At 47.1% G+C, this 27,486-nt stretch overlaps 1 protein-coding gene across 1 annotated transcript in view; it reads left to right on the top strand.

Moving 5' to 3' along the window:
- The window catches only part of RNF180 (ring finger protein 180), a 113,486-nt gene that overhangs the window by 12,155 nt on the left and 73,845 nt on the right, over window positions 1–27,486 (top strand). The window contains exons 3-4 of the mRNA XM_073680247.1: window positions 2,569–2,664; window positions 6,069–6,956. Of these exons, the coding sequence (XP_073536348.1) occupies window positions 2,569–2,664; window positions 6,069–6,956 (984 nt within the window). The remainder of the gene's footprint in view (window positions 1–2,568; window positions 2,665–6,068; window positions 6,957–27,486) is intronic.

Raw genomic sequence — 27,486 nt, 5'->3', positions numbered from 1 at the left:
CTAGTATGGAAAATTCACTTAAAGGGTTGTGCCACTACTTTTATACTGATGATCTATCCTGCTCATTCGAATACTGGCAGATCTACAGAACCCAGCAGTGGCCACTACACAGTTTATGTAGCTGTACGGTTCGGCTCCACAAATGCTAACATCCAGGCACTGCTGGCACCGAGAACAGCTGATTGGTGGGGGTGCCAGGTGTTGGACCCCATCTATCTGATATTGTTGATCTTAGGATAGGTCATCAATATAAAAGTAGCGGAGCAACCCTTTAACTAATGAAGAACTAAATAAGCCGTTGCCCATAGCAACAAATTATGGACAAAAGGACAACTGCTGCACTTTTGCTTTGCCATAGTTTGTTAAACATTTTTAGAATCTTTTGTAGTCTAGGTGAGACACTAGTCACTACTCATGGACAAGCCTTGAGGCTGGGTAGCTAAGAGGTCCGGGGTCAGACACCAAGAAGGCTCATCATAAACAAAGGGATAAGGCAAAGGAGTAGTCAGGTAACAGTCCAAGATCATAATTCCGGGAAGGTAGTGGATTAAGACAAAGGGGTAAGGCAAACAGATGGTCAAAGGCAAGGTCCAAGGTCTGACAGCAAACATCAAATACAGTAACACAAGAGAACAGAGCAAGCGCACACCATTTCAGCAAAGCTACAATTGGCACTAATTGAAGGCAGAGAGCCAGCTAAATAGCCAGGTGATCATTTGAACAGCAGACACATGGAGGAAGCCCCGGCACTTCCCAGTCCTGATTGGACGGCTGAACTGTTACTCAACATACTGACAGCTCAGTATGTCCCAGCCTCCAATTGGATGGTTAAGTTGTCCATCAGCATACTGACAGTTCAGCTCGCCCCTGTACTAGATTGGAAGCAGTCCAGACACACCTATAGGCGGAATCGTGACACTAGGGGTACAAAGCGACTTTTCGCTTTGCTTTGTCTATAGGGCTGCATTGCTACTTGCATTTAGCCTGGGATGCGACTGTTGCACAAAATCCAATACTGTTAGATTTTTGATAAGGGTTGTAACATTCATGCGACTTTGCCCAGTAGACTGAAATACAAGTACAACAGACTGAAAAACAAAATTGTCACGCAACAGAGTTTAATCAGTGTTTTTGATCAGAGTGTCAGCAGAGTGTCAGCAGTGTCAGCAGAGTGTCAGCAGAGTGTCAGCAGTGTCAGCAGAGTATGGTACGAGTTTCATCAGTTTTTCTCAGATGAGAAAAAAAAATGTTTCGAAATCTTCTCCTATCAGCAAGTCCATGATTTTTTCACAAACCAATAGATCAATATCAATAGATATTAAAATATCAATATTTTTTCACAACACCCGGATCAATATCGGAAATGCTATTTTTTGCAGACCACTCGATCCGAAGAAAAAAATGTTACCTGTGAACTACCCCATAGACTATCATAGATCCCAGTGTTATCGGCACTAGTATGATAAAATCTGACATCTGAATGAGCAACAAGTCATGTGTTTTGCAATTTGCAAGTGACCTTTGCAATACGGCTCTTTATTTGGGGTTTTATTTATACACCAAAAATAACACCTCTATAATTACATTAATGTTTTTTGACATCATGCAGCCCTAGAATTTTTTTTCTCCATTGGATACCAAAAAACGTCTGTCCAATGTGTATGTAGTAAATGAAAAATTGTAACAAATTTCCGCGTAGATCTATCAGTTGTGTATGCATCCAGCCTTCAGCTGTAATAGTCTTCTTTTAGTGCTGCTCTATTACAGCGAGTGCATTGTTGTTTAAAATAGCCTTGTGTCAAGTTTTCTCGTTGAAATTACTGTTTATGAAATGGCTTGTTCGCAGATAAAAGGACATTTTTTTCCTTACAGTCCTATTCATTGAGAAGAGCAGGTCACGGTTCCCTTAGTTATGCCTGACCTGACAAAAACTTGCTTGTTCTTTTCATTGTACGCTGTAAAATGGGCGATTCCTGCCTACGCAGCCGCCTGATACTGTCTAACACTGATCTGATTCCAGCAAGAGACTGAATCCAACTCTTTTCTCTATATACTATGAAAACAAATCATGTGTTTCTCCTTTATTTCTCCTGATTGACATTGAACCATCTAACTTTCTCCTAATATTGTATGAATGACAAACTTAATTAGCTGTAATCAGAACAATGCCGTTTCTATCGTAAATGCCAATTAGTTATATAATTAAATTAAATTAATTATGTTCTTTTTATACAAATCCCACAAATCAGACGAGCCAGCCCTTTCATCATACTCCAGCTTAGCCGAGCTATGCCCACCTCTCTCTGATTCTTATCCCTTCTTGTTTCATATCTCAAGGACCACAAATCCATCTCTAATTAGGTTTAAAGTCAAAACTTCTCAAAGAATACAAAAAGAAAATTAGAAAAATAAAGACTTTCGGGATTAGACTGCTTGGCATGCTTATCTTTAAAGTGCTTAATTATATGATGTGGCTTTGATAGGGACTTGTAGTTAAATAAAGCAGCTCTGAAAGCGACATCTAAAAATATAAAAGAGTGTTTTTCCCTTTTTTTTTTTCACTTCTAGGAATTTTTGGATCAAGCTGCACATCTGAAGTCCTGTAATATATGGCACCTGGAGTCTGAAGCAAGCCCTGACTGGATAAAAAAAGAGATAGAAAAGGTAATGTGTATATATTTGCTTCATGCAAAAGATTTTATTTCAGTTCTCCGAGCTATACAGAGCTATACTACAGCATACATTATATTAATAATACTTTTTATTTCTATAGCGCCAACATATTCTGCAGCACGTTACAATTTAGAGGGTACTTGTACAAACAAGATAAGACATTAGGCCTGACGCGCCCCCTGGGCCAGTGTTGTTTGGGGGATACCCGGAGCCGGATCAGATGGGGGTTGTAGTCTCCGAGTGGCGGTGACCCGGTCCGTGCCCAGGGTGTCAAGCTCAGTGTGTGGCAGTCCTACAGATGTTGCTGGATGTTCTTTAGTGTCGACTACGCCACCCGTTGATTTGCGGTCAATACGGCCGCCGCTGCAGCAGGGTCCGCTGAGGCTGGTGGTGTGTGTGCAGCTTCTGGTGATATAACCCCCAACGGGAGGGGTATAGCCTCAGGGGGTCAGTTGTAGAGGGTGGTGGTTGTGGTGGTGCAGTGAGGATGGTATTAAGACTCAGAGTCGGGCTGTGCAGTTCAGGGTCTTTACTTACTGCTGTTGTTCTGGTCACTCCGGCCTTGAGTGACCGCCCGAGCCGTGCTGCGTCCACCAGGTCCTGGACTCGGCCAACCCCCAGGTAATTCTGGAGCGTGATCCTGAGCTCCCTTTCTGACGTTCCTTTTCTCTGGCCTTCCCCACCAGGGATCCACCTATGTCCGGCTCCCTCGGGTCTCTTGGTGGGTACACCTCTTCTGGGTTCCCTGACCCTATACTTGGTCTGCCTTCCTGGTGGATTTAGTGGGGGGTCGTGGCAGATCCTGCCCACAACCTCCGGTCTCTGGCTGAGGATTAGTGCCCTCCACCAGCTTGGGATCCGGTACCCTTGTGCCAACCCTTCACCCTGTTGCTTGTATTTGGGCTCTTGGGGTTCCCTCTTCTTCCCCTCTGGGTCCTTCTGACTCCTCTCTCTCTTCTTTCAGGACTGCTTGACCCTCTACAACAGACTGACTAGTAGCTGTCTGCCTGTCTGACCCTGATCTAAGATGGTTCCCACCTTATATACTCCCTCTATGTGTGAGCTCAGGTGACCAGCACCCAATGAGCTCCTAGCATTACCCAGACTGCTCCCCCTATCTGCCCCTACACTACTGGGATGTTCCACCCCCCCTCCCACTCCAGCCAGGGACAGACACTATCGTACCTGCACATAAACTGGTGGGAGTACCGTCGATCTGTCCCCCGGAAATGGGATGTATGTAGTGTATGCAGCCTACTGAGCTCAGTTCCACACTCCATCCTTACCCGGGAGTGGAATATCACACCTCTGGCTTGAGGTGCAATACCCCTGTAGCAGCCGAATCCTCAGGGTGCTACAGGCCCCCTTCGCAAGTCTGTTTTGTATGTCCGCAAATACGGACATACGCACACCCATTGTATTCAATGGGTGTGCGCATGTGTCAGATTTTCACATGGACCTTGGATCTGTGTGAAAAACATGCAGACATGTCAGGTTTTTTTGCGCAGCACTCACAAAATGCATGCTGCACAAGTCCACTCTGATGACACACAGATGACATCCAAGTGTCATCAACGCTACACGTGCCGACGCCTGGGAATCAGTGGTTGAGTTTGCGCTGATCCCTGGCGCAGCTGCTGGAGGCAGCTCTCATCATTGTCCCATGCTCGTGCTGAGATCAGCGCTGGCAAGGGAAAATGTTGAAAGTTGTATTCATCCCCCGCTGTCTACAACATATGTAAAATTAATAATAAAATAAATAAAAACACTTATACTCACCTTACACCTAATTCCTCTGAAGCCCGTGTCACCGGTAAAAAACTAAAATAAAAAACAACCATAATACTCACCTGTCTGACATACTATCCCACGCCGTAATCCACATCTACGATAACTGCTTTACCACCTGAATGGTGCCAAGATGCAACCATCCAGGCTGTAAACCAGGACACAATGATGTGCTGCGAGCGTAGCTTCAGTGACAAGCTTTGACGTCATAGAGGTTACCGCCGGTCACTGAAAGTGCGCTCACACGGGCAGTTCACTGTGAGCCGGGACGATAAACTGCGGTGACCTCAGTGAGATCACCGCAAGCACCGTGAGAATTTTCACTGATAGCCTAGCTATAAAGACCTATGCACAATGCATGTACGGTATATATCACCCTAAAGGTATATAGTAAAACATAGCAATGTGCAGTATTGGAGATACATATACATCCAAACATATAATACAATACCAATAAAAGGAAGTGTATATGTAATACATTATTCAGTGTATGATATGGTAACCCAGGCTGAAAAAATACATATACAAGTATAGAAAAGGAGGCATGTTCCGATATAAGTATAACCAGATATAATAAGGAAAAAATGCCTCTTAAAAACTATAACAGACACATAACCCAAGAAAAACCCACCAATAATAATAACTAATAATACCAAGTGACATACTCAGCTGCTGTATGGAGACATCATCCTTCTGCCCCAATGCGCGTTTTACCCTGCTTCGTCAGGGGGCATCATTGATTCACAGTTAAATAGAAATCAAATACACCTGTGATCTCCTTAACTTAGAAGGGGGTGTCCACTACTTGTACAATCCCTTCTGAATCTATGTTTCCCCCACAGTAAAATAATAACACTTATACTCACCTCCAGTGCCGTTCCAGTGATGTCGGCACTAACTCCCCTAGGGCTCGCAAGATATTATGTCACATGATCTCTGCAGCCAATAAGCGCTGGCTTCACTATCCCTTCCTTCGGACAAATCAAGACATCCGGAGGGAGTGAGAGCTGCTGCTGCTCTCTCTCTTCCTCCGGATGTCAAAAGAAAGGAGAGTGAAACCACCACTGATTGGCCATAGGGATAGCGTGACATAGCAATGTCAGGCGAGTCCTGGGAGAACCAGTGCCGACACCACTGGAATGGCACTGGACATGAGTATGTGTCATTATTTTACTGGCATAAACACAGTGATTCAGAAGGGGTTGTCTGAGTAGTGGACAACCCCTTTAACTTGCTCAACATTAATGTTGTTCTTCTCACTCATGAGCTCAGGGTTAATTTATGGACAGATACAGTACCATGGGCTATGTAGATATGTTGAAGGATATTGTCCATTCTGGTCATATATTTAGCATATTGCACATAGGAGGCTATTGTCTTGATGTAGGACATGGCCTCTACTAACATTGTAATGCTTTTTCTAGCAGCATCTATGTGGTTAAGTTTTTCTCTTAAACCTCATTGAAAAGTGTGCTGTTTGGTGACCAGCTTGTATTTTACATAAAGCACATCAGGAAAGAGGATTCTTTTGTAGCAAAACAAAGCATCAATGTGGTACTATTATATCATAGTATAGGATGACCTGCCCAACTTTTCTCTATTTTCAGGAAAACTGGACGACGGGTAAGCTGCGCTGTCCATATTGCAGAACACGTCTTGGGGCCTTTAACTTTGTTGACAGCACCAAATGCTCCTGTGGCAGGCTCGCAGTCATACGTCTTTGCAAGAGCAAAATTGATGTGGACATTACTGTGAAAAAACCATGCCAGGCTTCATCTGCTTCTAAATGTTTTACACATTTTGACAAGAAATTTAGACAAGGGATGGCGGAACATCAAAGCAGAAATTGGATCATGGACAGATTTATGACTGTCCCTGGAACATTAGTGGATGCGTTGTGCCTTGAAGTGTCCGAATATGTCAAGCCAAGGGGTAAAAAACCTTACATCACCTTCAGTGTTAAGAATGATAACTCAGCGTTATGGGAACAAAACATAAATTTTGGTAGAAATGTGCTCCATAGGAAATCAAATAGTTTGGACTTGGACACAACAGAAAAACTAACCGTGAAATCGCATATAAATACAAAAGAGACCTTTACTGTAAAAAGACCATCAGGAGTTTCATTATTGAGCTCAGTTCGAGCTGGTGATAATATCAATAACAACTCATATATGTTTGACATTTCACTGAGAGTTGCGAAGCCGTGGTCAAGAAATACCGAAACATTTTACAACAGAGCAAGTCCTGTTGTTTCAGGTATTGAAGAAAACACAGGACTGTCTTCATCTGAAGTGCCAATCATTCCTGTAGGACCATCACCTGGGAATGAGGGTGTCATAACCCCAGTAGCGGTTTCCACTACAGTTATGGAGCCACCACTCCCGTACTCAGCTCCTGCTAATCAATGCTTAAACAAGAGAGAAATTAACCGACTGAAGAACCTGAGAAGAAAGCAAAAGAAACGAGAGAAGTGGTTACTTGGGCAGAAACAGGTGAGTATGGTCTAATCAATGAACATATCGTATTGTTTGTAGCAATGTAGCAGACATAAACTTTGGGGGCTATATTGTTCATATAGTCTTGATCATTCATGGAGTATTTTGTCTTAAACTTGACCCATATACCCCCAATGTAAAATAAAAAGTCATTCACAGTGGCTATTGTCTTACATGGTAGTCATTCAGATAAATGGTTGCCTGTGCTATGGATGGATTGCTTGAGAATGCCTGAATGACAGCCACTCATACATATAAGTTATCACCTATCAATAAGATAGGTGATAAATTGTGAATTATTGGAAGTCCAACCAGTGAGATGCCCCCTCTGACCTCCCCAAAGATCCATAGAATGGAGCTCTAAAATGCCCCATCCAAATGGAGCGGTGGCCTTGCATAGGTGCAACCACTTTATTTATTTCCTAATGGGGCTGCAGGAGATAACAGAGTCCAGCCCTCAGCTTTTTCCAGCAGTCCCCAAAATAATAGGCAATTCCCAGTCCGATTCTATGCATCCACGAGTTATCATCCAAAGTTTGTATGGGTGTTATCTTTAAAAGATAGAAATAACCCTTTAAGATAAATAGAAAGTATCTTCAGAAAAGCATGCTCAACATTTTGGGCATCTGTGTTGGCAGCTGATGAAATAGCCTTGGAAAAGAAGATCATCTGTGTGCTGGATGAAAGACAAGTTCCGGATACATTTCTTTGCCAAGACTCTTACACAACAGTTCACTATTCTGCTTCATAGAGGGGGTTCTCAAGTGGGAGATCCCTTCAATAGCATCTGTAGGGAATGCAAGTTCTTTAAATGTTGTTGTTAGGGTGAATTAAGACTTCTAGGAAACATGGACCATTCATACATGAGGCTGTTGATTTCGGGTCAGGAGACCCCAGGCAAGTCCATGCATCACACTCTATATATAGACTGTTTTTCACGGATGTCTGAATTCGCCCTAAGCCCATATAAAATAAGGTGAAAATATTACTGATGAATGAGGTATCTGACTCATGACTTTTAGATATGGGAGCGGCCCCCACTTCACCTTAAAATAGCCATAACTACAGTAAACCTAGACACTGGAATAAATACACAAAACACATTATTTTGGTCGTCAAAATGGCCAAAGCTTTATTTAAATCACAGGAGTAAAATAATCAAGGAGTCAGGTGAAGTGCTAGTGACTCGCCCCCTGGGCCGTGGGGCACTCGGATCCGGGCAGTGGGGGAACGATGGGAGTAGTAGTGGCAACCCGGTTCCGTGGCTCAGGGTGGTCAGGCCAGTGGTAGTCTGTTATGTGCTGTTGGTTTTGTACGACTACGCCACCCGTGGATTTGCGGTCATCAGGAACCGCCGCTGCAGGGCAGACCGCTGGGGCTGATGATATATGCAGCTGGGATGGTGTGACTCCCCACGGGAAGAGTGCGGCCCCAGGGCAGTGTAGTGGATGGTGGGAGTGATGGTAGTGAGAGTCCCGGTGCTGATAGTGCTGGAGGAGCAAGGAGCACACAGACAACAAGTTGCAGTCCAGGGTCTTTACTGAAACAGGTAAACTGACCCATAAACAGTCCCAGCTAGGAGGGGACCTGGATGTCTGAGAGCAACGGGGAAATTGGCCCTGGTCAGGGTGAGGGTGTAGGCCTACCGTGCTTTCTGCGCTCCTTCTGGCTATCTCCTCGTTATAGGGTAACAGCCCACGTTTCAAAGCTTTCCGTGTATTCTCGCCTGTATGGCCTGCGACGTGGGTTCCTTTCTGCTCCCAGCCTTGTACGACTTTGCTGGTCCCTTCTGTTGTGGCAGGGCCTCCAGGCTTCTTAGGCCAAGGAATATACAGTCCCTTGCGGACTGGTTCTCTGCTGGGGGATGTGGAATCCTTCCAGCCTCAGACACCAAAGTCTGGTAGATTAAGTCTGTTATCTGCCAAGACAGGCTCTCTTCGCCTATTGTCTCTGGCTTGTGGCTCTCCTCCTGCCACACTTCCTCTTAGGTGCAATCAACTTTCTGTCCCTGCTCCACTCTGGGACACGTCTCAGTGCTGAGACAGGTCATCAAGTTCTCCCTAACCCTGCCCCCAGTACCAGCTTTTATAGGGGCAGCCAGCTCCCCCTACTGGCCTGAGAAAGGAGGCATTGCATGCTAATGTTCCCCTGACTAGAGAACCTTCCCCTTGCTCTCAGACACAGCTTTAATTACACTTGTGGCATCCAGGCCAGGGTGACACACTAGAACATTGGGATTCACCAGTACTGTGATATCCCCAGCTGTCTGACATACAGCACCAGGACAGACAGCCATAAAGGGGCGGCACGCACTGGCTTGCCATTCAAGCAGAGCCAGTAAACTTTCAGGGCACCAATGACCATATTATCCTCACTCCTGTGATTAATCAACGTGCCCATCCCTGATAGACGTTACCATTACGACATCCTTCAGGCTAACCACCAAAGCCGAGCCTCTTCACCACCATGAGGTTTTACATCCTCTATTAGTTAAAATGAGTCCACCTTAACTTGTCTGCAACTTCCACCTGACTCCTAAACCGCAAAGCTGTGACAGGTTATAAATTCCAAGCCACATATGACACTTTTTAGCCATTTTTTTTTATAAATGAAACACCTATTTCACTTTGGTAAACTTATAAAGTAGATGCCCCTGCAAAAACATTAAGGGGACTAAATTTGGCAAACCTCCGACTCACAACCTCAGGAGAGGAAAAAAAACCCATGGAGGAAACCTCTAGGGAACCTTTTGCTCTGTCGGCAAATTCGCTCTCTCGGCACCATTATAGTCTATGGCCCCGTCGGCGCATGAGTTTGAATCCCGTTTTGGGGGGGTTCAGCTGTAAGCCCCAATGGAGCCACTGAATGGGTGCCAAAACGCAATGTGAAAGCACCCTTATCCGGACTATACCTAATATTGTAATTCACAAGTAGTAGAGTCTATGTCAAACTATGCGCCAATGAAAACTATCACCCGTGTAGTTACTGCATTTACTGGACAACCAGTTATTCTCTTTTTGCTTTATCCATTTCCTCTAAAAACAGGCTGCATTGTTAGTGAGTTTATTACATAGGACATAATGAATATTTCAGTATAATGACAAAAGGAGTTTCCCATTGTAATTATTCATTAAAGGGAACCTGTCATGTATGTTCATCCTTAAACAGAATTTTGTGGTTTTATAATTTTATCATTTTAAAAAAAGCATTTAACCTGCTGGTATGGGGTTAATCTCTAGGTTAATAGCATTCTGAAGCTGGTCGGCACCTGCACTATGAGCAGGGGGAAAAATTAACTTTATTCCTGCAGTCTCGGGCTTTCAGTCATTTGGGTGGGCCAGTGCAATTTCAGTAACCACGCCCCGGGCACTGACTGATGGTCAACCCAGCATTAGAGCCGGCTGTCAGTCACAGCCGGCGTGCGGTTCCAGACACTGCTTACTATGCCCTGAGCGGTGACTGAAGCCATGTCAACCCATCCCTATGACTGAAAGCTGGGCCTTGCGGGGGGGAATAAAGTTAATTTCCTCCTGGCAACGGGGCTCTCAGTGCAGGTGCCGGGCAGCTTTAGAGCGCTATTAACCTGCAGATTAAACCCATGTCTACAGGTTAAGGATGGAGTCACACTAGCATATAAAAAAATTGGTCCAATGTTGATCCAGAAAAGTAGGATGAGTTTCATGCAATTACAATGCGATTCTTCTCAACTAGAATGTGTATAAAATGCGTGTGCAATCCGTGTGCAATGCAATTTTAACATCATCTTTTATATACTGTAATTCTCTATGTAATTTAGAGCTCTTATATACAGATATAGATAGCTAGATAAATGTCCTTTTGATACATAATTAGTGCCGTGTGTGTTTACTGGAGATGTATTTAGATAATAAATGATTGAAAAAAATGGAGTGCTGTCCCCCCTATTTTTAATAACCAGCCAAGGAAAAGCAGACAGCTGTGAACTGGTCTTATTATGCCGGGAAGGGCCCAATAACCATGGAGCTTCCCAGCCTATTAATATCAGCTCACAGCTGTCTGCTTAGCCTTTACTGGTTATTAAAAAAAAATAGGGGGGACCCCACGTCTTTTTTTAGGGCCCCCCCCTATTTTTAATAGCCAGCAAAGGCAAAGCAGACAGCTGCGGGCTGATATTAATAGGCTCAGAAGGTCCATGGATATTGGTCCCTTCACAGCCTAATAAGACCAGGCATCAGCCACCCCAGATTTCTGGCGCTTAGCCTTGGCTCTTCCCAACGAGTGCCATGGTGCAGTGGAAATCGGGGTATTGGGTTTGTGCAGTTTATGTCAGCAGCTGTCGATGAGATCAATCCCTGGGGTTAGTAGTGGAGAGAGGTCTGTCAGACACCCCCATTACTAACCCCGCAGTCAAAAGAAATACACACAGAAAAGTCCTTTATTTGTAAAAATCACTACCTGACAATTTCCCTCTTTTACCCATTTATTAAATTAAATAATAATAATCCACATTTGTCTGCCGTAAACTAAAAATGGAGGTCACACGACGATCCCTGTCTTCTTCGTCCAGTGTATGGAGCCCTGTTCAGAGAATGAATCTCCATAGACTAAAGCAGCAGTCAATGCCAATTCTCATGCTGCGCTCCGCAAGAACCCAGCTGCTGTGACGACCAGTGATGTCAGTAAAGTTACCGCAGTTCACAGCTGCCAGGTATCACTCTGCACAGCGCGAGAGCCAGAATGATGCGTGGTAACGTTACTCTCTGCCCTCTGTGTGATCCAGCGGCTGTGAACTGCTGTAACCTTACTGACGTCACCTCTCGCAGCACTTACTACCGGTTCTCACGCTGCGAGCAGTGATGTCAGAAAGATTGTCAGTAAGGTTGTCAGTGATGTCAGAAAGGCTGTGAACTGCGGTAACCTTACTGACATCACTGCTTGTCACAGCAGCCATGTTCTCGCGGAGCACAGCGTGACAACTGACATTGCCTGCTGCTCCAGTCTATGAAGCTTTGTTCTCTCAAAGAGGCTCGATACACTGGACGAAGAAGACAGGGATCGTCGTGGGACCTCCATGGGGATTACGGCGGACTGATGTGGATTTTTTTCCAAATAAATGGGTGAAAGATAGGAATTGTTGAGGAGTGATTTTTACAAATAAAGAACTTTTCTGTGTGTTTATTTCTTTTGGCACATCTCCATTACCAACCCCAGGGCTTGATGTTAACGACAGCTGCTGACATCAACCCCACAATCTCATTGCCAACACACCAAGGCAATTGGGAAGAGCCTAGGCTAAGCCCCAGAATTGGTGTATCTAATGGATGTGCCATTTCTGGGGCGGCTGAGGGCTGGTCTTATTAGCCTGGAAAGGGGCCAATATCCATGGACCTTCCCAGCCTATTAATATCAGGCCGCAGCTGTCTGCTTAGACTTTGCTTGTTAGTAAAAATAGGGGGGACCCCACGTCATTTTTTAGACTCCCCCCTTTTTCATAACCAGTAAAGGCTAAGTAGTAGTAGACAGCTGTGAGCTGATATTAATAGTATGGGAAGCTCCATGGTTATTGGGCCCTTCCCAGTCTGATAATATAAGCAGCTGTCTGCTTTCTCTTAGCTACTTATTAAAAATACTAGATGGAGGCCCGATTCTAACGCATCGGGTATTCTATGATGTGTGTGTAGTTTATTCTGTCATTCTCATTGGCGTATTTTCGCTTACGACGCATTGGAAGACAGGACGCGTAAATCGTGATAGCGTACAGTAAAGAATTATCTGTTCAGCGCGCTGTGACTGACAGAACGTGTTCAGTAAACGTGACTGAACTACATCACACTGTGACTGACAGAACTTGTCCAGTAAACGTGAGTGAACTACGTCATGCTGTGGCTGGGGGTTAAATTCCGCACCAATATCTCTGATTGATCGCGGCCGGCCGGGCTCGACCAATCCACTAAGCGGGGTTTAAATTGCTCACCAATATCGCTGATTGGTCGCGGTCGGGCGTGACCAATTAGCGAAGCGGGGTTTAAAGGGGTTTTCCACTACTTTAAATTAACCCCCCAATGTATCCACCTGGGGCCCCTAATGTTGCCAATACTGCCTATCGCTGACCGTACACAGGCAGCACGTGACCCCCGGCTGCAGCCAGCTCTTGCTTCCGCTTACGTCACGACTATTTGCGGCTGCAGCCAGGGGTCTGCTGTTCCGCGTTCCATGGTGAGTGACAGGTTGTGGGCGGGGTTATCCCCCATCGCGTCACACCTGGCATCCACCACGCGCCCATTCATTGTGCGTGGTCAGCGACAGCGCCGCGCACAGGCAGTATTGGCAACATGAGGTATTTACGAAATGGCAACATGAGGTATTTACGAAATTCATTAGGGACCCCGGGGGGATACATTGGGGGGTTAATTTAAAGTAGCCGCGCCAATATAGCTGATTGGTTGCGGCCGGCCGGGCACGACAAATCAGCGAAGCGTGGTTCAAATCCCGCGCCAATTCGCGGCCGGACTGCGCCTGTCGCTGATTGGTCACGGGCGGCTGGCGCGACAAATCAGCGATGCGGGATTTCCATTACAGACAAACAGACAGAATTAGACGATTATATATATAGATGAGGGACCCGACGTCGTTTTTTTATAAATAATGTATTTATTTAATAGGTTAAATAAAGCTAAACACCCTTTAGTGGAACATGAAAGGCACTAAAGGATGCTAGTTTATTATATGTAGGTGTGGCACCCCAGGGGTCTGGTTTTCCACAGTAACAGCAATGTTATGTCTGAGAGCAGGTGGGAGGTCTCTTGGTCAGGGATCCTATGCATGCCACACCTCCTGCCCAGTCCTGGGAGGGGAAGAACTTCCCCTATATAAACCTAGGGCTGAGGCAGGGTGAGTGAGTAGAGAAGAAGCAGAGAAAAGAAGCAAATATAGGAAGAAACAACAGGAGCTCTGTGGGAGCAGTGTTACAAGGAGTCAGGGGCTGGCAGCTGCAGAGCTCGCCCTGACTGAGAAGTTATCACCGGACCCGGAGTCCGAGGCTGTGGGGACTAACTCCTATCCAGCAGCAGAAACCGACCGGCAGGGGATTGCAGGTCCTCTGGCCCAGAAACCCGAAGGCCCCGAGTCACCGGCCATACGGGTGAGCACCACACGGTACACTGAGGGACGTGGGCTACTTATACCCGCCTCTAGCAAGGTAGCCAGAAGAGTATCGTTAGTTTGGGAGGCCTACAACTCCGCCTGGCCAGGGGAGATCCCATCTGCTCAAGGACTGACCAGGCCCCAATCGCTAGCCAGTACTCCGGGAGGGTCTATCTTTGTCACCAGTAAAGACCCTGAACTACACAGTACCGTCTCCGAGTGGTTCCTGCTACCCCCATCATCCACGTCGGCTGCCCTGAGGCCATACCCCTCCCGTTGGGGGTTATACTATCACGCTGCACAATCCTACCACCGGCCTCAGCGGTCTGCCCTGCAGCAGCAGCTCCCTGGCTGCACTCAACGGGTGGCGTAGTCGTCCAACATCTAACGCTAAAACAGCGCCACTTAGTCTGACTCCCTGGGCACGGACCGGATCACCGCCACGAGACTACAACCCTCAACAGATCCGGCTCCGGGTAAGCTCCCGCGTGCGCAACGCAGTGCGACACAGGCCCAGGGGCGCGTCAACTTTTGGCGTAGTCGGCAGGATCTCGTGCCCGCAACCACCGGGTACTGCGTGCCTGAAAAAGACTGTGAAAACTTACCCGTGGTGAAGATTCCCGCCATCCGGCGCCATCTTCCGCTTTCTTCCCGCCATCGGTGGAGTTTTCCCGCCATCCGGCGCCATCTTCGGCCTTCTTCCCGCCATCCGTGGAGTTTTCCCGCCATTGGACGCCATCTTGAGGACGCCGCGCGGGAAGAAGAGGGGCGTGGACTCCGAAAACGCGCGAGAACTGAAGCCCCGCCTCACGTCCGGACGTTGCGTAAGGTTCTGGAAGGAGCCCAGCAGACGCCGACGTCACAGGAGCGCGACGGAAGGTCCTCAACCCTGACGATCCACTGCGGAGCCGCGGCCTACGGAAGAGGATCATCGCAAGGTAGGCCACGGTCCACTAGGGGGGAGAAGGATGTCGGATACGGAGGAGAGCTTCACCGCTCCAACCCCCGCCAGCGCCACCGCTGTTGCGGTCATGCCTTTCACCATGCCCTATATCCCGGGGGCAGCCTGGCTACCCCAGTACTCAGGGGAGTCACATACCCTGCAGGACTTTAGAGAAAAACTGGATAGCCTCTTCCAGGTGTACCCCCTCACAGAAGAGCAAAAAGTAAGCATCCTGGTGGCCCAATTAACCGGGGCAGCCAAAAGGGAGGTAAAGTCCTGGCCACCTGGGGGGGGGACTGTCGCAGGGATACTAACCCGGCTGAGGGACACCTTTGATACCCGCACCTCAGCCGAGATCAAGCTTAGATTCTACGGGTGCAAACAGCGGGCACATGAGAGTATAAGGGACTATGCCCTGAACCTACAAGAGGCCCTGAGAGCCATTAAGCAGGCCGACCCTGACGGCGTGGGAGACGAGGACAGGCTGTTAACTGAACAATTTATAGAGGGTTTATATTGCAATGCCCACCGAACCCAGTTGCGGGCAATGGCCTTACAGGACCCTCATCTGGGATTTGCACAGTTCAAGGACAGAGCCATCCGGGTGCTCCGAGAACCGGCACCAGGTGGCGTTGTGACCCACAGACGCCCCACTACCACCTACCACCAGGAGGCGGCGCCCTTGTCGGCAGGGCCTGTGGGAGCTGATGCGCAGGCTTTGAACAATGACTCGGCTCCAGACCTGCACCATCAGGTCCAAGAGCTAGCTAAAAGCGTTGCTGCGCTAACCCGAACTGTGCAGTCTTTACAGGTTTCCACTCCAGGGAAGATCCAGCTGGCATCCGGACCGGAGGACATCCCGTGGCGTCGACCAAGGAGGACCCCACCGGCCAGAGGAAGACCCAGCGACCGATACAACGAGGACGGACGACCCATCTGCCGCCGCTGTAATCAACCCGGACATATGGCAAGGTACTGTCCTTTAAACTGGCACAACCTAGGGTAGAGGGCCAACCCCTAGGAAAAAGATCATCAGGCCCATCGAACTGGCGCGACAAATATGTGGGAGGACGTCCAGTCTTGCCTGTGGTACTGGATGGCATTCCTATGAGTGCCCTACTGGACACCGGGTCACAGGTCACCACCATCCCGTACGTGCTCTTCAAGCAGTACTGGAATGACTCGGATATTACCCGCTACCCTGACGACGACTTGAGTATCATCGCCAGCAATGGTCAGCCCGTGCCACAGATCGGATTTAAAGAGGTGACCATTAAAATTGGTAGAGTTGAACTGGCAGCACAGGGACTGATCATTGTAGACATTGACAAACACGAGAGTCACCCAAAGATAACTATAGGAACTAATGTAATTGAAAATTGTCTTGCAGAGGTGATTTTCCTTTTACAGCAGGTTGCCAAGAACGCCAGCTCCGGCGAGCAGCGAGTGCTCCAAAAAGAGATCCGGGCACTGATGCGACGGCAACAGGTGGAACTCTCCGGCGGTGAGATTGGTAGCGTGAGAATGTGTGACCCTTTCCCTACTGCCATGCCCCCAAAAAGTGAAATGATGATTTGGTGCCGGGCAGCTATTGGTCTGAGAGGTAGAGATTACCAGGCAATGGTAGAACCAGTTTACTCAGACAGTAGGCCCACCATCTTGACAGCACGGGGGGTGGTTAATGTACGCCATGGGAGGGTGCCCGTTCGCATAATCAATATCGGGAAGAGGGAAGTGTACCTGCCCCGGTATGCCACGCTAGCCAAATTATATACCATTAACCAAAATGCTATACAATCTGTGGAACCCTTGCCTCCATCTCACCCGGAGGAAGGTAACGGCTCTAAGAAAACAATGGAGGACTGGTGACAGCAACTACATTTGGGTACTGACTCCACTCCCTCACATCAGAAACAGGGAGTCTATCGGGTGGTTCAAGAGTACGAGAGAGTGTTTAGTAAACACCCGTTAGACTTCGGGCGAGTCAAGGGGGTAGAACACCACATCCCCACGGCAGACCATCCTCCCATAAAAGAGAGGTATCGACCCGTACCCCCTGCACACTACCAACACGCCAAGGGGATGCTTAGAGACATGAAGGAGGCTGGGGTGATCAGGGATAGCTGTAGCCCCTGGGCAGCTCCACTAGTCTTAGTCAAAAAGAAAGACAACACCATGAGGATGTGTGTAGATTACCGGAAAATCAACCGTATCACACACAAGGATGCGTACCCCTTACCAAGGATAGAGGAGTCTTTGGCTGCTTTAAGATCTGCTAACTTCTTCTCTACCTTGGATCTCACTAGTGGGTACTGGCAGGTTCCTGTAGCAGAGGCGGACCGGGAGAAGACCGCATTCACCACCCCGATGGGACTTAGCGAGTTTACCTGCATGCCGTTCGGACTCTGCAACGCACCAGGAACCTTCCAACGATTAATGGAGTGCTGTCTGGGCCATAGAAACTTCGAGACGGTCCTGTTGTACCTGGACGATGTCATCGTATATTCTAAGACTTATGAGGACCACCTGAAACACCTGGCGGAAGTGTTCGAAGCTTTGGCAAGCTACGGCCTAAAGGTGAAACCCTCCAAGTGTCACCTCCTGAAACCAAAGGTGCAGTACCTGGGACACGTGGTGAGCGCTGACGGAGTGGCTCCCGACCCTGATAAGATCACCGCAATTAAGGAATGGCCAAGTCCCTCCAGTGTAAAGGAAGTGCGGCAGTTCCTCGGGTTGGTAGGCTACTACCGCAGGTTCATCCCCGGTTTCACCAAAAAGGCAGCTCCTATGCAGGACCTCCTGATAGGCCAGTCCCGGAAGGCCAAGAACCAGAAGCTGCCCTTCAGATGGGAGAAGTTGGAAGAGGAGTCCTTCCGCCAGCTGAAGATGGCCCTCACGGGGGATGAAATCCTGGCGTACCCGGATTACAGCCAGCCCTTTATCCTCTACACCGACGCAAGTAACATCGGACTAGGAGCCGTGCTATCCCAGATCCAGCAGGGGAAAGAACGAGTAATCGCTTACGCCAGCCGAAAACTGCGACCCACCGAGAGAAACCCTGAGAACTACAGCTCATTTAAGCTAGAGTTCCTGGCAGTGGTGTGGGCAGTCACCGAACGCTTTAAGCACTACCTCGCTTCTTCCCGGTTCGTCGTGTACACGGATAACAACCCGTTGACACACCTGGACACGGCAAGACTCGGTGCCCTAGAGCAGAGATGGATGGCCCGCCTGTCCAACTACGAGTTCACCATCAAATACCGGGCAGGACGCTCCAATATCAACGCGGACGCCCTGACCAGGATGCCAAACCTACCGGACGGAGGAGAAGATCCAGAGGGACTGGAAGAAGTCGAACTCCCCGCGTTCCACCGGCATGGGACTATCCAGTATTCCCACCGGGTAAGGAGTAAGCAAGCCGCTACGTTTAACCCCTTGCCTCACTACAACTGGGAGGAAACGCAAGACAGTGACCCTGCCGTCCGACTGGTGAAGGAGATGCTGACTCGGCCAGAGGCTCGCCTTGACCCAGACGCTCCGGAGGAAGCCAAGCAACTGTGGGCTGAGAAGAGTCGACTGTTCCTTTACAAGGGGAAGTTGTGCCGCAGAATGGTTAACTCCCGGACGCATGAACTAATCTGGCAAGTAGTGGTGCCACGAAGAGACGCAGCCATGGTGATGGAGGGATACCACGACGGGGCTGGACACTTCTGATGGAAGAAGCTGGAGTTCCTGCTGCGCGAGCGGTTCCACTGGGTAGGCATGAGGGGAACCATCGAGAGGTGGTGCAGAGACTGTGGCCCGTGCAACCTAAGAAGGAAGGACCGTGCCAGCCAGAAGACTCCCCTGCAGCCCATCGTCACCCGGCAGCCGTTGGAACTGGTAGCCTTGGATCATGTAAAACTGACCCCAAGCAGAAGTGGCTACGTCTACGCACTAACCATCGTGGATCACTACTCCCGGTTCTTGGTTGTCATCCCCGTCAAGGACTTAACAGCTCGAACAGCAGCTAGAGCCTTCCAGCAGCATTTCTGCCGTCCAGACGGGTACCCGGACCAAGTGTTGACAGACCAGGGACCTGCCTTTGAAGCGGAGGTCTTCCAAGAATTCTGCACTCTGTATGTCTGCCGGAAGATAAGGACGACACCCTATCATCCGCAAACTAATGGACTTTGTGAGAAAATGAACCAGGTGGTAATGGATCTTCTGAAAACGTTGCCCCTGGAAGAACGCAGTCTGTGGCCTGAGAAGCTGCCCGATCTGGTGGACCTATACAACCACATCCCGGTAGGTTCCACCAACTGTACCCCGGCTTACCTAATGAGGGCGAGACCTGGTAAGTTACCTGTTGACCTGGAAATGGGAGTCCTGACACCCGAGGACACTTCACCAGAAGCAGACTGGGACACAGAGAGGCAGCAGCAGTACCGGAGAGTACAGGAGAGCGTGGAGCGAAGTCTCTGTCAGGCTAGGGAAAGACAAGAGAAAACTTACAACCAGTATGCTCCCGCTGTTCCCCTGGTACCCGGAGAGCAGGTCTTGAAGAGAAAAAGACGGCTCCACAAGTTGGACGACCAGTGGGAGAAGGACCCGTACACCGTACTGCCCTCAAGCCACGACAACCCGAAGGTCTGTACCATCAGTAAAGACGGAGGGGAGACCACAGCCATTGTATCCCGGGATCACCTGAAGAAGTGTCCTGAACAGCTACGGAACCCTGAAGAGGAACAAGAAGACCATCGACCCGTAGAGGAAAGGGAAGATATGGTTAGTACTGTGCTCGGAGACTTCCCTCAGTCTTGGACTCAAGTCAATGGTGCAGTTGTGGTACCCGTACTCACCTTCCTCCAACCAGCATCCCAAGCACCTACGGAGCAACAGGTAGAGCTGGAAGAACAGCCGGTCCAGGAGGCAGAAGACCCCACACCAGCAGACCAGGAGGATCAACCCTCTGCTTGCAGTGAGCCTGCCATATCCCTAGTGAGCCAAAGGGCCCGTAGACCGCTGCCCAGTTTACCCTTAACAGCTCCTACACCCTGTAGTTCAGGGCCAGACAGTCAGCTCCGTAGGTCCACTAGGGCCACTAGGGGCCAGTTACCCGCACGTTGGAGGATTTGAAGTGTATAAATTGTTTTATTTGTGGTTACCTGTTTATTGTTGCTTGTGTATAATTATGTGCTTCTAGTTATTTTTAGGAGTCCTTGGTGGATTTACCGGGAATCCTTTGTACATAGTTGGAGCGTAACCCAGGACGGACTAAAGACTGTTAATGACTCGGGGCAGGACAGACCCCTACCTGGTTACGTCTCCCTGTTTTGGTGAAATGGACACCTTGCTTTCTTCAAAGACTGCACCCGGTTACGGACATGCCGTGACCACCTTTATGTGTTTCTTTATTGTTATTGTTATATCTTGTTATGTTTTTCTAAAATATGTTTAGTCCCGGAGTACTAAATTTCACTAGGGGGGAATGTGGCACCCCAGGGGTCTGGTTTTCCACACTAACAGCAATGTTATGTCTGAGAGCAGGTGGGAGGTCTCTTGGTCAGGGATCCTATGCATGCCACACCTCCTGCCCAGTCCTGGGAGGGGAAGAACTTCCCCTATATAAACCTAGGGCTGAGGCAGGGTGAGTGAGTAGAGAAGAAGCAGAGAAAAGAAGCAAATATAGGAAGAAACAACAGGAGCTCTGTGGGAGCAGTGTTACAAGGAGTCAGGGGCTGGCAGCTGCAGAGCTCGCCCTGACTGAGAAGTTATCACCGGACCCGGAGTCCGAGGCTGTGGGGACTAACTCCTATCCAGCAGCAGAAACCGACCGGCAGGGGATTGCAGGTCCTCTGGCCCAGAAACCCGAAGGCCCCGAGTCACCGGCCATACGGGTGAGCACCACACGGTACACTGAGGGACGTGGGCTACTTATACCCGCCTCTAGCAAGGTAGCCAGAAGAGTATCGTTAGTTTGGGAGGCCTACAACTCCGCCTGGCCAGGGGAGATCCCATCTGCTCAAGGACTGACCAGGCCCCAATCGCTAGCCAGTACTCCGGGAGGGTCTATCTTTGTCACCAGTAAAGACCCTGAACTACACAGTACCGTCTCCGAGTGGTTCCTGCTACCCCCATCATCCACGTCGGCTGCCCTGAGGCCATACCCCTCCCGTTGGGGGTTATACTATCACGCTGCACAATCCTACCACCGGCCTCAGCGGTCTGCCCTGCAGCAGCAGCTCCCTGGCTGCACTCAACGGGTGGCGTAGTCGTCCAACATCTACCGCTAAAACAGCGCCACTTAGTCTGACTCCCTGGGCACGGACCGGATCACCGCCACGAGACTACAACCCTCAACAGATCCGGCTCCGGGTAAGCTCCAGCGTGCGCAACGCAGCGCGACACAGGCCCAGGGGCGCGTCATAGGGGGCTTGTGACATTGAATTTCTACATGCCATCTATCTATTCTATCTATCCTATATCTCTATTCTATCTATATATCTATTTTATCGGTTCGGGTTGTGAATTTACTGTACTTGGCTGATGAAATATCGGGTTTCCTTTGAGATGTGTGAGAAAAAATCGGACGCCACATGCATGGTCCTCCGTATTATACGCCAGTGTGAGCGAGCCCTAATAGTTTTTTTTCATGACAGGTTCCCTTTCATCATCATCATCATCAGACATCAGAGATTGCAACTGTTCATGGTGTTGTTTTAAAAAAAGCAACATATTCCTGTAGTGCTTATCACCACCAGCCGGTCCTCATATCTAAGACCTTTTATCTAGGTAATGTCGTAGGTTGTTGTTTGTTTACTGGTTATAATTTTTCAATGAGGATTTTTGCAGGAGAATAGCAGTGGGAGTACAGAAAATATTTTAGTGCCAGCAGGTGACATTTTTTTTAAATAAAGTAAATTAAATACAATTAAAAAGATTGAATACAAAAATATATAAAAAAAAATTGTGATAATACTGTATATTTAAATTCTAGAGATATTATACAGTTACATTCATTATACTTAAAATGTATTTTTAAATTTAATATGTGAAAAAAACACCCTGTAGGCCTGCAGCATTTCACAGAGCTTGAGAGCTGTAAGCTACGCAGCGATGCTCAGACTATGCGTCACTTACCTGTGCAATGTAGCCAGAGAGAGCAGGACTGGCGCTGAGTGCAGGGAGGTAGACAGGAGAAAGGGAGACTACTGTTGCTTTAAAGAGAACCTGTTATCAGGATTTTATACCCCAAGCTAATGGCGGGTATATAAAGCCTTAACTTTCTTGTAGAAATTTATTTTGCTGTTTTAGAGAAATCCATAGTTGAAATTGTATGCTAATGAGTTGTAAGTGCATTGGGTGGGGCCTGTATCCAGCTCTCCGGCTTCTCTGCCTTTTCCCCCAACTCTGCCTGCCTCCGGTCTCTGACTGACAGGTCACTGAAACATGAGTGATTTAGAGACAGGAGGCAAGCAGTGGGCGGGGAATATGGAGAGAAGCAGGAGAGCTGTAAGTGCAGCACCTGTCCATTGCACTTGCAGCTAATTAGCATATAATTTCATCTATGGGTTTTTCTAAAACATCAGCACGGATTTCTACAAGAAAAGTAAGAATTTACTCAGCATTAAAGAGCTTTTAAGTACATGGTATTAGTGTGGGGTATAAAATCCTGATGACAGGTTCTATTTCAGTTACAACAGCTGGTTGTTGTAACTTGATTTAGACAAAAGAAGGAAGAGGTGGGAGATCAGAGATCAGCTTAAGCAGGAAGCCTTCTCCCTCTTAAATGGAACTTGTAATGTAAAAAAAAGCAGATATGGATAAATCTACAGATTAATAGCATTCTACGCTGGGAGAGCCTTTGGGAGCCCCACTGCCAGGAGGAAATGAACTTTATTCCTCCCATCATCCTCGGGCTTTCAGTCATAGGGATGGGTCGGCACAGCATCAGTCACCACTCAGTACATAGTGGTGCCTGTCCCGTGCCCCCGGCACTGACTGACAGCCAGCTCTAATGCTGAACGGTGACTGAAACCATGATGGGGCCACCCCCATGACTGACGGCCAAACACGGTCTGGGAAAATAAAGTTAATTTTCGTCTCGGCAACGGGGCTCTAAGTGCGGGCGCCGGGCAGGCTCAGAATGCTATTAACCTGTAGATTAACCCCATATCTGCAGGTTAACACCGTTTTTTCATGTGAAAGGTTCCTTTTAAGTAAAAATGAAAAAGTTATGACTGCTGCAACTATAAATGAACAAAAAAATAAATCCATAGGTCCCAATTGTCCAGGGTATAGCAGGACAGTCTCAAATTTGGATCTACGCCCTTCAGTCCCAGGCATCTGCTGAATGTCCCTCACTGTCACCGCCCCTTTGACATCTCCTCCTGCTAGGGTAGATAGAAATGGGTGTGGCTTGGGGGGTGTAGGGGCGTGGTCAGAATTTGCCTTAACGCACTACTCACTCCCCATAGTTTGTACCGCTTTCTGTTCTGTGTAAGTTGGAGGTTATTCTCAAAATGGCCTCTGGTTCCGCCAGCCAAGGAAGCTGTTATGATCTGCAACAAGTACTAAGGAAAGATAGGGGAAAGCTGTCCCTACAGTAAGACTAAGCTGAATCCCTACGATGTAGTGGGCTGCCTGTTCCTAGCGAACAGACCCGCCTTTGTCCTCGGCTAGTCGGAACGAAGACCTATAGCATAAGGGGAGGGGTCCCTAAAAGAACTAAGGACTGGGACAAAAATGTGACACCTCCTAAACAGAGAAGTTGTTGTAGAACACAAAAGACAAACTGACAAAAAGGTACTAGAGGTCCCAGAAGGACCAAGCGAACTGACAGAGAAAGGCACCGAAGCACCTGGGTAGAGAAACAGTCAAACACTGAAGTCCAGCACAGCCAGAAGGGCGGAACTGGAATATAAAGGCAGATGGTCACGTGACCGCAAAATACAAGATGGAAAAAAAGCAAACAGGAGGGTTCTAACAGAAGCCTATAAGACCATGTTAGCAAATTAGCATTGCAGTGTATTAAATCAGCAATCAAACTTGCAAAAATTCAAGTCTTCCTGGCTAAATATTAAAGTAAAAAAATGCGTTGCAGAAATTTAAAAAAAGTAGCTTTTTAGGTTCTCATTACCTGAAAGATAATAAAAACAATAAAGAAACTATACAGATTTGGTATCGCCAATTGACTAAAAAGAAATAGTCACATGAATGCTAGCGTTATACCACTAAAAACTGCATTTCGTTTTGCATAAAACAAGCCCTCTCACACCTTCACCAAAATACAAAAGTTGCCGATCTTACGATATGACAACAGACAAAAAGTAAAAAAAAGTAACAGTAAGTAAAAAAAGAAAAAGTAATAAAATATAAATAAACAGAATGACCCAAACTATAAATGAGCCTGCTATTTATCCCGTCGGGAGACCATTGTAAGGCAAAAAAAAATGAAAACTCTTATTGTCTCAAAAATTGGAATAAAAATTCACATGTACCACAAAATAGTATTAATTAAAACTTTATCTCATCTTAAAACAAGCTTTCTTACATCCCCCATTGACAAAAAATAAAAAAGTTATGGCTCAACATAGCACAAAAAAAATGTTTTTCTTAAAATAAGGTATTCTTTTGTAGAAAAGTAATAAAATATAAAAAAAAATACATATCTCAGCATTCGTAACATCCCAAACTATAATAACTATAATGATATCATGTTGTTGTCAGGAAAAGAAAAAGACAGAATAACTTGTTTTTTTGCTCTTCTCGTCTCCACAGATGATAAAAAAAAAACTGATCAAAACAGCAAAATCTTCTTCAAAATAATGTTAGTGGAAACTATAACTTGTCACATAAAAAGCGCTCACACACCTCCATCTACGAAAACCTAAAAAAGTTATGGATCTTAGAATATGGCAACATATATATTCACAGGAAAAAAATCAGATTTATTGCAGAAAAGTAATAAAATATAAAGAGGCTATACATATTCGGCATCACTGTGTCCTTAACGACACCATTTATAGAATGAACATACTATTTGTACCATTTAGTGTACCTAATAAAAAACAGAATTGCTGTTTTTTGTCACCCTTACTCACAAAAAATTAATGTTAACTAGAAAAAAGCCTTGAGGGATATAGCTACCAAAATGGGGTGAATTGAGTGGGTTATCCACTGTACTAGTACCTAGGGGGCTCTGCAAATGCAATATGGTGACCAGAAACCATTCCAGACAAAATTTCCTTCCAAAAGTCAGATGGCACTCCTCCCCTTCTGAGCCTCGCTGGGCACCTAAACAGTAGTGTACGACCGCATACAGGGTTGTACTCAGAAAAAATGAGTAATAAATTGCGAGGTACATATTCTCATATTACCTGTTGGGAAAATTAAAAAATAAATAAATAAAATTAATGATCTAATTCATCAAAGCTTTTACGGGAAAAATTTTGGCATAAAAAGCTTTGAAAAGTCGTGAGGTTGCGCACAAATTTTGCATCTTTTGGTGTTTTCATGTAATTTTTGTCCGGCTCCAACAAAATGGGCAGAGCCGGGGCATGACGGGACGTGGTGACCCCCTGCTCATCAATTTTATGACAATCGGCGGTTTTCTTTACACACTGACTGGAGTAAGATTTGTGGTAAGGCCTGATTCATTAAGAGGTGTACACTGGTCTTGATAAATCGAGTCCTAAATATTTTTTAAAGAATATAAGTTTTTATTTTACCAGCTCAGTGGTAAAGCAATTTGTGAAACATATCTGGGGTCAAAGTGATTACTGCACCCCTAGATTAATTCTTTAAGGGGAGTCGCTTCCAAAATGGGTTACCTTTTTGGGGGTTTCTGCTGCTTAAGCATCTCGGTTTCTGCAAAGGCGTCTTGTTGGCACTTGCGTATCAGTAAAATCTGTGCTCCATAAGCTAAATGGTGCGCATTCCCTTCACAATGGACTCAAAGCAGTGGTATATGACCCGAGGGTTTGGCACCTTCAGACACCAAACAGGGAATTTGGGAGAGGGCATCCGTGTTACCATGTAACTTCCCGGATCTATGCTCTACATTGAAACTAAAGTCCTGGAGGTCTAAGAACCACCTAGTCACCAGGGAATTCTTACCCTTCTTTTCCCTTAACCATCTCAGAGGTGCATGGTCTGACACTAGTATAAACCTATGGCCTAGTAGGTAATACTAGCGTATCCACAGCCCATTTTATGGCTAAAACTCTTTCTTGAAAATGTCCACCATATGAAAAGAGATAGAAAGGCACCAGTTACACTATGCAGCTTTCAATTGTCGAGCACTAATCGCTGCACTCTGCATATAAAGAGTGTTAGCCTGGAAACCACGTAGACAGGGCACTAGCCGTGTGCATGCGAGCCTGGTGGTGCAAATTCAATATATAGTGAAACTTGATCCATAAAAGCTATAGAAATGGAACAGATAATGCACTCACCAACAGTGTTGCTTGATAATAGTCCTGTTTATTCGGGATTACACACCTTGGACCTGTTGAAGCGCAGGACTCGCGCGAAACGGACGTTGTCCTCTTACCCCCGCACCCCAGAACCTGCACCACCCCTCCGCATGTGTAATCCCGAATAAACCGGGCTATTATCAAGCAACACTGTTGGTGAGTTCATTATCTGTTCCATTTCTATAGCTTTTATGGCTCTTTCTTGACAATGGCATAGTTTTTCTCGCAGAAAGAGAGCTTCCGGCTCAGATACAGAATGGGATGTTCTTCCTCATTTATTTCTTGAGACAGCACGGCTTCCAACCCAACTTCTGAAGCATCCATCTGTACCACAAATTCTTTGCTGAAGTCCGGTGTGACCAGGACCGGATGTTTTCACAGGGCCAGCTTCAGCTCTTGGAATGCCATCTGTCTCAGCAGTCCATGTGACCATCATTGATTTGGTGCCTTTACGGACATCCGTCAGTGGTGCGAAAATTATGGCGAAATTTGGGATAAACGGCCGGTAATATCCCATAATTCCAAGAAATGCCCTCACCTGCTTCTTAGGAAGCGGTTGTGGCCACTTCTATATTGCCTCAACCTTATTTACTTGTGGCTTTATTTTGCCTCTCCTGACAATATAGCTTAAGTACTTGGCCTCATCCTTCCCAATGGCACATTTTTTTGGATTTATGGTAAACCCTGCCTTTCTCAGAGCATCCAGAATCGCCTGTACCTTTGGTAGATGAGTACTTCAATCTGGGCTGAAGGCCACAATGTCATTGAGGTAGGTTGCGGCATACTTCTTTTGCGGAGCTAGGATCCTATCCATGGCCCTCTGGAAGGTGGCTGCGGCCCCTGCATTCCAAAAGGCATTCTTGTGTATTGATAACACCCACCAGGTGTTGAGAAGGCAGTCTTCTACTTGGCACTCTGGGACATGGGGATCTGCCAGTAGCCTTTCGTCAGGTCGAGGGTGGTAATGTACCTCGCTGGTCCAAGTCTCTCAATGAGTTCATCA

The sequence above is a fragment of the Phyllobates terribilis genome, unplaced genomic scaffold, assembly GCF_046119375.1.
Source record: "Phyllobates terribilis strain yellow unplaced genomic scaffold, ASM4611937v1 Scaffold_1__5_contigs__length_1240528914, whole genome shotgun sequence".
NCBI classification, from domain to species: domain Eukaryota; kingdom Metazoa; phylum Chordata; class Amphibia; order Anura; family Dendrobatidae; genus Phyllobates; species Phyllobates terribilis.
Note: the sequence above shows the minus strand (reverse complement) of the source record. Positions and strands in the feature narration are given on the sequence as shown.